Source organism: Corapipo altera, unplaced genomic scaffold (genome assembly GCF_003945725.1).
Source record: "Corapipo altera isolate COAL_440 unplaced genomic scaffold, ASM394572v1 1b, whole genome shotgun sequence".
Taxonomy (NCBI): Eukaryota; Metazoa; Chordata; class Aves; order Passeriformes; family Pipridae; genus Corapipo; species Corapipo altera.
In genome coordinates this window covers 10,626,714-10,642,121 of record NW_020884881.1, presented here as the reverse complement: position 1 = coordinate 10,642,121, position 15,408 = coordinate 10,626,714, and the positions used below count along the sequence as shown (strand labels likewise).

Here is a 15,408-nt window from a genome sequence, read left to right as displayed (position 1 = left end):
TCAGGTTTTGGTTATTCCAGGAACTCCAGTGGGTCAGAGCTTCATTTTCATGTATTTTTATTTAATTTCTCTTATGGTCTCCTTATTTTACTGGAACATGGATTAGTGAGCTGCTGGGAGAAATGAGGAAAACTATAAGGCACACTAAAAGTACTAGAAGTCAATTTCCATATGCCTGCCAAAGTTTTACACCAGTAGATAAGCTTATTAGTACATTTTATAGCAGTGCCACTGTTTTATTGCCATTGATTTGGTGTTGTGTCACCCTTGATATTTTAATAACTATTTAATGTCAGATGACTCATTGTTTTCAGTCATACGTGAGGAAAAATAGAAAAAGCACGTTTACTGAGAATACTGTATGTGTATGCTACATGGGGTGTTGTAGGAATGGAAAAAGTGTATGAAAGAACTTCCTGGAATCTGGAAAGGGCAAATGACAATATCACTTGTGAATCTACCAGCGAGGAAGAGAAAAGCTGGTGCACAGTTTGTAGTGAGTTTGGGTGAAATGCCTCGTGGGATTCCACTATAGTCATGATTACATACATTATTCAAAGGAAATAAATACAACTGTGAAAGCAGCTTCTGATTATGCTGGTCTCTTGCCTGGCAAGAGAAGTCAGGTGAAGTGTCTCATTGTATCTAAAGTCTTTAAGATAAATTAATTCCCTGGCAACACACTAGCTGCACATGCATTTTAGATTGAACTATCACCCTTCTATTGACATATTAGAACAAATAAAATTATCTTAAAAAATAGGAGTGTTTCGATCTTGCATTTTTGTTTGTTCAATGGGCAAAACTCTTATTACAATATTTTAAAACCACTTGCTCAAACATTAAGCTATTATATTCTTTAATAACCTCATGTGTTTTTTCTTCCTGCTATTTCACTTTTATCTCTTTTCAAGGATTGAAAGCACACACATGGTCCTCCAGTACAATGCGTTTGCAGCTGCAGGAGGCTGGACTGTTACAGTAAGTTTCCAGGTGTCAGCCAAAGGTCTGTCACATAATTTTGACCAAGCCAAGGTGTTGACTGGTTGGTCACTGAATGACCTCCATTTTTTCTGGTACATGTTCTAGGTGGCTTAATATAAATACGTAACAAACACCATTATTGTTCAGACCAGTGTGGTGCCAGAAGCAGATAAACATGATGTAAAAGCATAGCAGCTATGATGAGGAAATGACAAGCTCAGGGAACTGGGATTGTTTATCCTGAAGAAAAGGAGTTTCATGGGGGTCCTTATCGGTCTCTACAACTACCTGAAAAGAGATTGTAGTGAGATCTGTCTCTTCTTCCAAGTAGGGAACTGTAGAACAAGAAGAAATGGCCTCAAAATGTGACAGGTGAGGTTTAGATTGGATATTAGGAAAAATTTCTTCACTGAAAGGGTTGTCAAGCATGGCACAGGCTGTCCAGTAAAGTGGTGGAATCACCATCCCTGGAAGTATTTAAAGGCCATGTAGGTGTGGGGCTTAGGGACATGGTTTAGTGGTAGTCTTGGCAGTGCTGGGTTAACAGTTCAGTTCAGTGTTAAAGGTCTTTTTCAAACCTTAACGAGTTTATGATTCTAAGAATTGGCAGGTTTGGCTGTTTGGAGCCAGGTTCCTTATGTGCTGTACTCTAGTCTCAGAGCTTGGAAACAGTGGTTTACACACTGCATTTTGGAGCAGATAAAGTTGCAGTGTGTATTAGTCTGTGGTCCTGTTTCGTTCCTTGCACCAGGACCAGTCCCAAGGTGGGACTGGGAAGATCTCTTGGTTTGTGTTATTTGCAAAGTGCTGTTAAGTGTGTTGTACTAAATATTAAAAATTGTCATTTATGTTTGCTTTAGAATCTAATTATGAAGTGGAATAATTTGGTTTATGATTTCATGTAAAGCTCACATGGCTTGAAAAATCTAACATCAGAATTCTTTGTTGACATTGTCTTTATTGAAGCATGGATCTTTAGGTTGGTTCACCATAAAGTGAAGCATTTTATTTATGATAATAGACAGGGCTATAGGGGCATTATAACGTTGCTGGTGTAGATACAACTTTATCAGAAGATACAAACATGACCCGCAATAGAAACAAACACCAAAGAGAACACAATGAAACGTTCACTGTTTACAAATCACTTCATTACTACAGACACCAAATGGCAGTTACTGTAAGTAAATCAGTTGCAGAGAACTGACTACATTTAGACAGGGAATTGGGAAATTCTGTTTGGGGCTTAATCCACAACTCCTTAGTAGAAAAAAGTTTAATGTCAAGCATTCTTTTTTTATCCACAAAACAATGCTAACCAACAGACATATCAAAGAATAAGACCAAAGGATATCAACGCCTTTACAACTACTCTTGCAATTATCTTCTGGATTAGGTACTTTGATGATTTTTTAAAATACATTTTTTAAGAAGGTAAATAGCCCAAAAATCAGCAGCAAAAATATTACAACAACAAAACAAGTAAATACAGTGCCAATGTGTCATGTTGTAGAAGAGAATACAAAGAGGACAAACAATGATAACTTAATCATATAAAATGACACAGAGCTGAAATACAGTGCACATAAATACCTATGTGACAAAGGATGTTAAATTCTGTACTTAGTATGTAGGTTTTTATAAACATAAAATCTGAAAAGTCTTTGTGCTTAAACTTTTTTTCCTGTTAAACAGAATTAGTTGCTTACTTCCAATACTGCCACTGTAACTGATATTACAACAGATCACAATTTTCACAGACACATCAACATTAAAACATTTACCTATGAGAAAATAAGTCACTTCTCATTAGTTCACAGTGCGAAAAAGTGGTGTACACTCTGTCTTGAGAAAGGCTTTCAGTTATTCATCAAGCCAGCTGCAGAAAAGTCCTGATACCAGACGCAGTGCTAGATTTAAAGAATGGAAAGCAACACATCACATGTTGGGAGGAAAAAAAATAAATTTCTCGTTTCTTCATGGATATCGTCTAAGTGACCTTCGTCTTCTGTTGTAGAAATGCCTGAGCCCATGTTGCCGTGAAAAATTCATCATGTAATTTTGTTTACGAGTGCTGTTGAAATCAAAGGGTGGAGGAAGAGAAGAGCGTCACACATTAAAATACGTACTTTAAATTCTTTTGGAGCAGTGAGCTAGTGGGACTGATTCTTCTTTGTCCTTGCATGACCTTTCAAGCCTGTGCAAACTGGTATGAAGCACACCCTTTGTATAATTGCAAGGTACCAGGCAATTGAGAATCTGTCCCACTTTGCTTTCATTTACAATTATCTTAGAGAAAGGTTAAGAGCTTTCAGCTGATGCAAAATTGTGCTGCCTAGGGCCAGATTCACTAAAGCTATGTGCAGACTTCACAGAATTTATCTCCAGTGGTTTTGTACTCCAGTCATCCTTCTGCCTTCAATGATTAACTACTTTATCTTGAGAACAGAAGAAAAGCTTTACTCCACTCATTATCTTCTACTTTTACCATATCGGAAGTGAAGTACAACACTTTTATGCAGATTCATATTTCCTCCCCTGTGCACCCTCTTCCAAAATTAAAGGAAGATCTGAGAACTAAGCATCATCATGTCTGGGAGGAGACCAGGCAACAGAGACAACCTGTCTGCAGCCTAATTCAAGGAAGACCTACCTGGAGGACAAGGCCCATCCCAGCTAATGTAGATTTCTACTTCTCCCACTGAGGGAAGAAGGAACCATGAGAGGGTAGATCTGTGAAGTGAAAGCCTGCAGTCAACAAATCTCCCATTTGTGGGTGCAAGGCATGTTTTCACTTGTGAGTTTTGTCTGTGAGTAAGAAGTAAATATTCGTAATGTAATCAGTCATTCTTTCCTCCCTAGTGCATAAATTTAGTGAATGTGGCCCTTAGGAAAAAGGAGTAATTGTATGTTTTGCAAAATACAAGCCCATCCTCCAGATAGCTTTTGCTGTAGTATGCTTATTTAATATAAAACAATCTGTCTAACAAAATTACAACTTTTCAGCAGCTGATCTTGAACACAATTGATTTAACCAAATAAACCCCTAAGCAAATCCAAGTCACTTTCTGATTAGTCTTCCAAGGCTTTGCAATTTTTAATTTTTGTATTATTTTTTGCCACTGGAACGTACATACAAAAATGAAATTGTCGCAGCTCCTGGTGATAATGAAGGCAAACAGATCTACACTTGGCACAACTTTTGGCACTCTCACAGTAAGGCAGAGCTCTAGAGCATTTGGCAATTGAGAGAGGGGTTAATATTTGAAGTTGACTTGTCCTGACTTTCACCTAACTTCAGGTAAAAAGGAAAGGTTTGTGCTGATTTCTAAGACTTTTTTTGAGAGGATGTCAGTGGTGAATTTATATACTTTAATGTCACTTGGTAGCTCCAGTGCAAAGCAGAATTGAAGATCAGTCTTCATTCTGTTCCTTTAGTGATCTCAGTGGAACACCACCCTCACTCCAAGGCCAAGCAACTCACTGAGGAAGGCAGGAGCGAAATCACGACCCCAAACCTGCCCCCGAAAGTGGCTGCCATTGGTAATGAGGCTTGAAGAAGGTCTTAATTTTGCCTTCTCTTTAATTCCCACTGCCTGGGAAGTGGGTGGTTCCTTAGAAACAGGGCCTTCAAGGCCACATCCAAGCTCTCAGGAAAAGATCCTAACCATGGGGTGAGGATGGAGCACCTCTCTGCAGCCAAAATGCAGGAGATAGGCCTGGGAGAAAGTACAGCGCAACTCTGAGCAGCTTTGATCTCAGTACATGGGACCAAACAGAGCCCGTCAAAGTGTTTGGCTGAAAAAATTGCCATTTCTGGACCTGATTAGATTTAGGAGTGAGCTTGGTTGTGAGAGCCTCAGCTTGGGCAAGACTTGCACAGCTGGGGCATCTGCTGAGCTGCAGTTCTTGGCCCAAGAGCCTTCACATATCCCCATCTCTATCCTGCCTTTGGTCTGCTCATGTTCAGCAACAGCTCAGCAGAGATTTTCAGGACTGGTTTTGGACAATGCTAGGTACATCTGGCCTCTATTTCACTTCAAATGACTAACCCTTTTGAATCTGGCCTTAAACTTATGGTGAGGATGTTTAAAACAATGAACAGAGGAAAAAAAAAAAAGGAAAGAAAAAGAGAGAATTGAGAAAAGGAACAAATGGTTACCTAATAACTTAAAAGATATTTATTTATTTTTTTATGTATATAATTTTGTTCTGCTATAAGATGATCAAGACATTAGAAAGAAGCATATAGTTATGTCTAACACTGACTATCACAGCAGTGCAGTGTGTGAAAAATAAGAGAAATCTAAATTCTCAGGAGCTAAATGCTTAAATTTTTTTTTACTTGCAGTGACATAATTCATACTTATCCTCACTGATGTCTGAGGCAGACTTTCCAACTACTAGTTGGATGCCACAGAAAAATTTCATGCCTGCTATAGAAATAGCATGATTTTCACTCTTGCCATGGGTAAATATGTACACCCTCTGCATTAAAGTATAGTATCCTATTGCACCACAAAATCAGAGTAGGTCTATGTTTTTTATTTTTCTGAATTAATTTTATAGATTGGTAGGAGACAAGCACTATGTAAGAGAGACCAAGTGCTTTATAAAATCACGAGAAGAGCTATACAATATAGTCTGTAGAAGTACTTACGCGTTTCTTGCCTTTGGTGAATGTAAAAATGCTTTCAATACTATTAGTACTAAATTTAATTTGTATTATCACAGACTGATAAAAAGTTTTACCATACTTTTGCTGTTGTTTTCCTGTTTGGAGCACCCAAAATGTGCTGGGCAGCATCAAGTTACATTAGGAATATATCCCCCCTTCCATAATGGAGGCTCTGGAGGGAACTTTTGTTCAGATATCAGTGGCAACTTGAAGGCTGCTTTGCGAGTGTGTAATAGACTGGTCAGCATCTGCTGAGCCTTCTGCCTTTTCTGTGCATTCACTGAATCATTAGTCAATCCGAAAAGTTCAGATCCAAAGCTATCTGTATATTGCTGATGGAACACACAGCAAAAAAGAAATTAATAGGAGCAACTACTGTATAATCTGTTTGACAGTTTTAAGTGCACTATTAAAATATAAATGGAAGATAATTTATGTAGGAAACCCTAAATATCTTTCCAGTGAAGTCACTGGAGTTGTGCTAGTTGTATGAAAGCAATATGCAGCCAATACAGAAGAACAAAACCAGAACTGTCTAGGGCATATTCAGTACATACCAACAATAAAGCAATTTATGAGAAGGAGTCTCTCTGGATCTTTAGTTTTTAATAGAGCATTCTGTTTATTGCTTGTTTCCTAAAGCACAGTTTGAACTACAAATTTGCAATTTCAAGTTTATGAAAATGGAACATAGCCAAATGGAATGCAAAATATGTGGTACATAACCTGGTATATACTAATGTCATTCATTATCTCTGTGTTTTTAATTGACAGGGTGCAACAGGAACGAAATGGAAACAAAAATATTTGAATAATAAAACAAAACAGGAACAAAACTTCAGAACACAACAAAAGCATGCCCCTCAGGACTAGGCCTGGAGTAAATTTTGAGACTGAATTAGAAATGCTTTGTTAGGAGGGTACTAAAAGGAGAAAAGTGATGTGCTCTGACTGAAGTCCTGATGGCTCAATCAGTCAGCCATCTTTGGCTTTGGTGAGGTTAACATTTGAACCCAGAGCTCGGTAACTATGCTGGTTAGTGGTATCTATTACCTGCACCAGCACAAAGCAGCTGAGTTACATGAAACAGAAAAATTACCTGGGAGACACTGGCTCTGTGTTTAAGGAGCATGCATGGCTAAGACTGACATACCCTGTCTGGCTTGGCTTCACCTCTGCGGTCATTAATTACAGGAAAAAGTGTGATTTGCCCCTTGGTCACCCAAGCAACACTCTGGGTCCCCTCCATTGGCAAGTCTCATTGTACCCTGTCAGAAGCAGAGGAAGGAGAAGTCCTTCCCACCACAGCCTTGGTGAAATTACCACTGAGGTAGGGCATGAACTGCTCTAACAGTTCCTGCTAAGTTTGACTTTCCCCAATGCTCACTGAGGAAGTGCTGCAGGATCAGGGCCCTCAAGAGCTACGTGGCACATCTCAGAGAGTACAAATGATTTTTCACCAACTCATCATTGAAAAAACTTTGTGAAAGAGCTATAACTGTAACTGTAACAGAAACATACATTTGATAGTGGTTCAGGGAAAGTACTTACCTTATTCTAGTGTAAAACCAATGACAGCAAACAATGAAATACAACACAAGTTAGAAAATGCCTTTCAATGCATGCAGCACTGTGATTAGTCATAAAACCCTGATGAGGTTTAGAGGCAATATAGGACTTTTCGTCTCTTTTGAAAATAAAAATTGAACAAATTATTTCCTGATATTTCAAATCAGTGTTTATATTTTTATATAAAATTCAGCATGCACTTTTTAGAAACATAATAGAAATGTCATAGAAGCACAAACCACGTCATATTAAATTTGGCATAAATGTTGTGAATATTCAGATAGCTATCTAATGTTTGAACTATTTATGTTCTTTTTTATAAATATGCCGATACTTTAATTTAAATGCATTTTTCAAATCTTTCAAATTGCTTTCTACTAAAAAAAAATTAAGCAGATGAAAATGCTTTTCCACATGAGCAGTTGTTGTTAGACGTAGAATATATAATTTGTATTTTAATGTTGCAAAATAAGGATAAACATTCTTGTACCAAATGCAACATAAGTTCTCACTAAATCATTTGTGCCAAAAACATGAGAATATCTTGACAATGAAGAGCATGGAGTGATGGCTATGGAGAGATTCATTCTGTTATCTAACAGTTAACCATAAAATAGTAAGTGGGGACAATATTTCTTGCATTCCTTGCACATCTTAAATTCCTTTGCATCACATAACAAGTTTTGAGGTGCAAAGAAAGCAACATCAGACCCTTAGTGTTCAGCGTATCATTATCCTTTATTTCTCAATACCTTTGACCAGAATTAAGTTCATGACATGTCTATAAGGGCCTGCCCTATACATAAAAAAATGGCAGTTCTGTAATGTACATGCAAAGAAGTGTGAGGTGTTTGTGCAGTGGACAGGCTGAGAGCTGTGCTTCCAGAGAAAAACAATGTGCAAAAGAAATGCAGAGCTGGATGTGGGCTCTTCTTAGGGTCGAAGTACAGGGGCACAGAAAAACACTCTTTGTTAAGCCTGGGATAAAATAAATTTTTATCCTAAGAAGAGCCACATGGAACATGGTGAGAGTTGTGCCCAAAGCTTTCTTTACAAATGGAGGGGAAAAGTGCTGCACTAATGAGGAATAATCAGCACTAGCTTTAAAAGAGCCTGGATAATTTGACAACTTATATCCTCTCTCCACTACAGGACAGACATCAACAGTGGTTAAGCTGGCAAGATCAATTTAATGTATAACACAGGTATTGGGTTTCACTTGTTTGAAAGAGGTGCTCAATTTGAGCACCATTTGCAGCTGCATCACAGTCTTAATGATACTGCTTTTCAATGAGTGATTCGAATAGTTCGCTCAGAAGTGGAATGATTTTAAGTAAGATACAAAAGTATCCATCTTTGGCCTTTCTTATCGCTGCCAGGTATTTTGCATGTGTGTATAATCTGCAGGTTAATTTTTTCTCCCCCATCAAGCTACCTTGGGAGCAAAAAGGAAATAAAGAGATGGTATCTTGAAAATGTTTGCTGGTGAGAGGATGGTGGCCCTTGACTCAGAAAACAATTGAACTGAACAAAGTGTCATGATCCTGGCTGTACATCAGCTGTAAGCTATATATGCACTACAGCTTGACAGCTGGGCCTGTGACAGAATTGATTTCAAATCTTTGGATTGCTGAGAAGAGTTTGGCCATGAAAGCAGGTATTCACACATTTGTCCCTGGGCAGAGCACTGTGAGGAGGGACATCCCCCACTTTGGATGAGAAATAAAATCAAGAAAATCCTTGGTTTCACTACATCCCTACAGACCAGATCTCCCTGCTGGCAGGTGCTTTTCCTCTTACTCCAGCCCTTAGTCTGCTCAAGGAGAGTATCACTCACTTGTGGGCTGAGGAAAAGCTGTTACAGCACTTAATTGTGCACCTGGGGGTGTAGGTAGCCAAGCCACAACACCTAGGGCATTTGGGAAAATCAGACCTCTTAGCCCACAGAGGAGTGGAGAAAACACAAGATGAGATGGGCAGAAAGCCAGGAATTTTTCTATGTCCCAAACCACACCTCCTAGGATAGTTTGTCTGCTTGCTGTAACACCTCACAGGCTGGAGGCTTGCCTGCTGCATCAATATGGGCACACAGATCACAAACATGAAAATCTAGTACTTAAACCAAGACCAGTGAGGATAATTTTGATGTGCATGGAGAGGTGTATGGAGTCTCCTTCAGGTGGGTGATGGAGTGCAGGGTTGTAAGAGGACCGAACACAGACTGTGTTGCACATGGACCATCAACGGGTTCTGTATCCAGGGATGTTCATGGCTTTCTGAGACAAGGTCAGAGTTCCAATGGGAATTACTTCCAATTTAGGAGGCACAGATGTTTCCTAAAGTATCCCAGCTTTGGGGTGAATAAGCCAGGCAGAAGCCTACTGACTCTCCCTATAGAATTAACGGGAAGAGGTAATTACAGCACCCTGGTGAATGGTTTTAGTTCAGGCCGTGCCTCTCTGCAGCCCTGCCAGAGACTGCCCCTGGCAATCCTGGTGGGAGAGCAGAGCACTCAGTGGGCAATGACTCCTCACCTCTCGCTGGAGAGCTGCCTGGGCAAGGGGGCTTGTTCTCCCTGGGAGCAGGCAGAGTTTCTGTACCCTTCATTGGAAAATGAAGGAATGTTAAGAATTAAGGCTAAGTCCTATCCCTAGTATTCATGCTGTGAATCCTGGTGTGTTCAGGATCATCTAGGGTAAGTGCCAACAGATACTGACCCAGGCTCACTTCTGATGCTGGGAAGCACTCAATGGAGATGACTGAGTGTCTTCGTCATTTTACAGGTGAAGAAACCGAAGTGCTGGGGTTAAAGTGATTACTGTGAGGTGGACAAGTGAAACAGCAGACCTAAGGAAAACTCAGGTGAGAGTATCTATTGCCAAGGAAGTGTGCCTTCTTTCAGAAAGCCTTTCCAAGGCTTTATTGAACCCTTGGCAGGTTACTTGCAAATGAATTTCAGGAGGCCTACAGAATATTTTCATGAATTAGAAGGTGCAGATAGAACTTAAGCAAAACAGAGGGGTCAAAGGCACCTGTCAGGTTTGAGCACATGCCAGCATATGAACCAGATGCACCATGGTATGTAATTTTGCCCTGCCTGAGAGCAGCATGCCTCGTGTTTTAGTGAGCAGGGACTGGAACTCCACATCTGGCCTTTGGGAAATATGCTGTCATGGCACCGTGTTTTACAGGACCTGGTAAGAGAAATCTGTCCAGTTGGGTCTGCCTTCCTCTGTGGATTGTACAAGGTGTCACTTGAACAGAGTGGAAACTCTCTGTCTCTAGCCTGATATTTTGGCCTTAAAGCTCTTTAATAGCATCAAAATAAGAGAAGGGAGTAGATGCTGTCTGCCCACCTGGTTTCTTCTCTAGGCAAGGTGTGATTACTTGCTATGGCATTTGGGCATTTCTGTTGCTGTCCATTCTAATATAACATATCTCATGTGACTGGTTGTTACCACTCAACTTGTGTGTCTAGTCTATAACCTGGCAGACCTCATTGTCTAGGACATTCTCCATATTTCAGCTTAAAAATCACTTTTTAAAGCTCTGCTGTGTTCCTACTTATACTCCTTAATTCAATGCTCAGGTTGATTGGTAACATTATGGTCTATTTTTTTCTTACATGATTTTTTTCTGTCTTTTTGTTTGGTTGGTTGGTTGGTTTTGCTTTGTTTTGTTTTGTTTTGTTTTGTTTTAAATTGCAAGGTAGAAAGACAGGGTAATATTTCAGAATGATTAGTTCCCTTTTTCATGGTTTTCTAACACTGTGAATCTCCTGCAGGTTCATACTCTTCAATATCTTTCCTGAAGCAGCATTGCACAGCCAACTAAAGCAGGACCATACTCATCCCTCTCCTTTTTTCCTTCAAGTTTTAAGCTTAAATATTATGGAAGCAGAGCCCAGCGAGGTGTGTAAAAGCAGCAGAGCGTGTACAATTACTCAGTGTTGGGACCAGTTTGGTTTGGGGTTGATATGAGTGCCATGCAAGCTGGTGCTTCTTGGTGGAAAGGAGAACAGGGCTAACTAGCAATCAGATAATTCACTTTGCTACTGTTACAAAACATTACTTGCAGTGTCTCTGCTAATTCAGAAACCTCATGGTTATAATTACACTGTCTGGAGGTTATCTAAGACTAATTTCTTCATTGCTGGTTTTTAAATTGTTCAATAAAAAGAATGTTTGAACCTAGCTATGGAGCAGGCACGCCTCTCTCTGCCAACCACTGCCAGCGATGAGTTCCTGCCCGGGAAGCCACTAGCATCTCACTTCTACTGGAACTAAACTGTTAGAGAAAAAGCAGGTCATCTCTTCGTGATGCAACACAGGAAAAACGGGTTAGCTGCCAGCGAAACCCATCTCAAGAATGGGAGAATCAGGAGGGTGCAGACTTGGTAAAATCTTGACAAGGGGATGAATATAGAGCTCGGACCATAGGAACCTGATATAGTGAACCCTGTTTCTGAACAGTATCCTTCTTACTAAAAAAAGGAAATGAATAAGGCATTAGTTGCTAACACAAATTTTTAAGAGGCACAACAACATTACTTTGTGCAAAGAACAATACAGAAGAATCTTTTGTATCTTTGAAAGGATATAAATCAGCCTTATGTGGCAGCACAGCGTTAAACAGGAATATCCTTTCCATGTCCCAGCACAATAATTTTTAACTGCTTAAATGCACTTTTAACTGCTTTAAATGCAGTTAGTACTGCATTACAGGACCACACCAATACCTGGTGGTGACAAAGCCCCACTTTCCCTCCTGCATTTTTCCATGATGCACAACACATACCTCTGCTGTGCCACTTATTTTATGGCCGTCTTAACTGCTGACTGTTGAAGTCAGGGCAGAGCATTGGGAAAGACAGGTTTTTAAAGGTTTCCCTTTGAGAAAGGATTCCCTGGGCCACAGTGGTTCTTACTGAGCTTAACACTCGTGCCATGCTGGAGAAATTTCAGTGCTTTCTGAGATGGGGTGGGATGAGGTGATGCTGATACTCACAGGACGACTTCTACGTGGTCCAAAGCCCACTGATCATGACCTGTCCCGTTGTGACGGGGCTGCCACCAGCGCAGTAGGACTCCTTTCATTCGTGCCTCCCTGTCAACACAAATGCAAGAGCTTGTGAGGGCTCCAGGCTTTCGGTGTTTTGCATATCCCTATCCACCCCTCGAAAGGAATTGAGAGCAAAGTCAAATCATTGTTTCTACATCACTGAATATCAACACACTGTACATGCAAAGCATTTAATGGTTAAAAATTCACACAGATAAGGAGGATTTTCCCCCTTCATATTTCCAAAACAAGTATCATTTCTGTTTTTCTTTCAAGTATGTTGATAAATACTAGGCTGGAATTTCTTAATCAGCCTTCCCCTTAAGTTTTCTTTGTTTATCCTCTCATCAACCTTTATTCTTGCACAGTGATGCAAAGATAGATTATTTCTTAGCAGAAAAGTATCTTGTGCACTTAGAGGTAATGAAATGTGACTAGGTACTCACAGGGGAACATTATAAGACACTCTTTGGGCTTGTATAAAGTCCTTTGGCTGATGCTGTGCAATTACTTGCCATGTAATTCCATTATTTACACTGTATTGGAGGAGCACTGCCTTGTCTACAGTGTTAGGATCACTCAGATTGGTATTGCAACTGTCTGTTTGTGAAATACTTCCAATTTGCAAAACAAACATGATTTTGCTGTAAAACACAGAGAGAAAAGGTATTTTTAATAGGCAAATGTATTCAAACAAGAATAATGGCATTTCCAGGTTTATTGCAGTTTCCTTACTAAAACAGAACATTCTCAAGAATCATTACTTTAGCATGCAAAATAAACTGTTCTCACATCTTTAAAGCACAACTCCCCTTTCAAAATAATAGTTTACTATGTATAACATGTTGCCATACAGTTGGATGCAGCTGATCTGATTTTGCAATGTATCTTCACAAAACTGAGACAGATAAAATTGTACACATGCAAATGAATGTATGAAAAGTTTAAAAAGGAAAAATAAAGGTTGAATACAATAAAGTGCTTAAAAGATATATCATATTCTACCTGGGTGTTTAAGAACAGAAGAATCTGATTTACATCTGGCCCATTTGCCAGTTCATCCTGTTTCTAATCTTGCTTTAGACAACTAAATATAAACCAGTCCTGAAAGCTGTCACTCTGTTAAGAGCCAGCACAGGCTGGTTACATTTGTTTTTCCATGACCAAAGAGGCTCAATAGATGAAAAAGATAATCCTGTTCATTGCCAGGTGAATATAATTCCATTTGACAACTGAAATGGGAAAATGAGCCTGTAATTACTAAATAGCATCTTTAGTCACAACTGTCGTGGAGGTACATACAAACATGGGATTTGTCTTATCAGATCAGGCACTGGTCCAGGCAGTCTGGTGTCCAGTCTTTGCCAACAGCTTCATTGTCTGTGCTGGCTTACTAGACAGTGCTCTGTTGGGCATGATGAAAACATCTGACCTTTTCATCTCTCACTGCTTCCTTCTCACTCTCAAAATGAAGCATTTTGCCAATCCTAATGTTTTCTGCCAGCCACATCTGACTGCACAGCACAGCCAGGTCAGTCCATCCTCATCAGTACTGGCCCATGTGGCTGCACATATGTATGAAGAGCCTTCTTTCTCATGAACTGCTAAAAAGGCTTTTTAGTCTCAAACTGTTACCTTGCTCGGGTGAGATCCAGAGGCTTAGTCACAGCTTGTCGTATTTGACATCCATTAAAATAGAGCGAATCTCCATGGGCGTAGGGTGCCAGCTGTCCACATCCATTCCCTATCACTCCCCCCTGAATGGTTTCCCAGTTTATTTCAGTAACTCTTTCAGATTCAAAATTATCTTTAATATAACTGGGCAGATCATGGCTAAAACCAGAGCAGTCATCACCTACAAATGACAGAGTGAAGTTGTAAAACACACAAAAAACCAAAAGACTTGAGAAAATTGAGCTACAGTTCATTGTAATTCCATTCAAGGTTGTGGCTCAATATACAGTGTGAGTACAGCCTGAATATATTTCAGCAGATCCATTAATAATGTGCACATTGATATACAGCATTCATTTTTAGAAAATTGAGGCTGTGAGTTGTATTTTTTACAGCAGTATAACTTTAGTATGGTTCTCCTGTTTTGCATTGATGCCAATAGAGAAACCTCAAATTGCTGGTTGAAAGCAAATACATCTAAAACATGGAAAGGATCTGATCTTATAAAGCTATGAGACTCTCCTGCAAGACATTAAATACTGGCTCCACTCCCACAAAGCACTTATAGTTTACCAAGGGCACTCAGGTACCATTAGGCATATGCTTAGCTGCATTGAGGGATTAGTGGAGAACACTCTGTCCTGATGGGGCAGGGAACAGAGCCCCTTACAGATGCCAGTCACCAACATCTAGATCCCATTTGCACATCCTCTGGGATGCAAGTTTGGAAGGAGTACAGGGCTGGGTAAGCAAGTAGCCATGTTCTGCCTTCAGTGAAGGCTGGATGGACTTTACATACAGTGCCAGACAAGAGAGATTACTGACTCAATCCAGAAAGAGTAAGGGGAGGGAAAAGCTGTTATTTGCAGCTCTGACAAATTATTAATTTAGAATTTGTTACTTAAACATTCCAGTGACGAATTTAGACATGATATATGACTTTGTCTTTTTGTTTAATTTTGAGCTAGATTAGACTGCAGTAGATGTACAAGAGAGAAACCGAAGAAATTAAACCTTGATATCCTTCATCACAAATGCAAATGGCTCCAGTGGTGCAATATCCGTGGCCACTGCAGAGCTTAGGGCACGCTTCCCCGATGTACACGTGATCAATTGCCCAGCTTTGTTTCTCTAGTTCTTCTCCCTTCTGAATCCACCTGAACTGAGTCGCACTGCGAACATCAAAACCCAAACACTGTGTTACTATATCTGGCAATCAAACACATCTGTACAGTGATGTACTAGCAACAAATCTAATGGAAAATGTCATATGAAGGGGCTGTGGCTTCAATAACTGGAAAGACACACCCTGAATAGGTGGCCACTATATCACTGGCAGTAGCAACACCTGTCGAGCAAAAGCTTCCTGAAAAACATTAATTATGTATCAGATCTAAATCCAGCAATAAAGAATAATTTTTAATTCACCAGTTGTTCCAAGC

At 39.8% G+C, this 15,408-nt stretch overlaps 1 protein-coding gene across 3 annotated transcripts in view; it reads right to left on the bottom strand.

Moving 5' to 3' along the window:
• Positions 1-1,922: 1,922 nt before the first annotated feature.
• The window catches only part of RELN (reelin), a 279,714-nt gene continuing 266,228 nt past the window's right edge, over positions 1,923-15,408 (bottom strand). Inside the window, exons 60-65 of one of the 3 annotated variants that reach the window (XM_027639775.1) lie at positions 14,981-15,138; positions 13,928-14,147; positions 12,739-12,936; positions 12,239-12,337; positions 7,214-7,219; positions 1,923-3,058 (exon numbers count right to left, since the gene is read on the bottom strand). In XM_027639775.1, the coding sequence (XP_027495576.1) occupies positions 2,962-3,058; positions 7,214-7,219; positions 12,239-12,337; positions 12,739-12,936; positions 13,928-14,147; positions 14,981-15,138 (778 nt within the window). In that variant the 3' untranslated portion in view covers positions 1,923-2,961. Of the gene's footprint in view, positions 3,059-7,213; positions 7,350-12,238; positions 12,338-12,738; positions 12,937-13,927; positions 14,148-14,980; positions 15,139-15,408 lie in introns of those variants that run through there. The other 2 variants (XM_027639776.1, XM_027639774.1) reach the window with 2 other exon arrangements.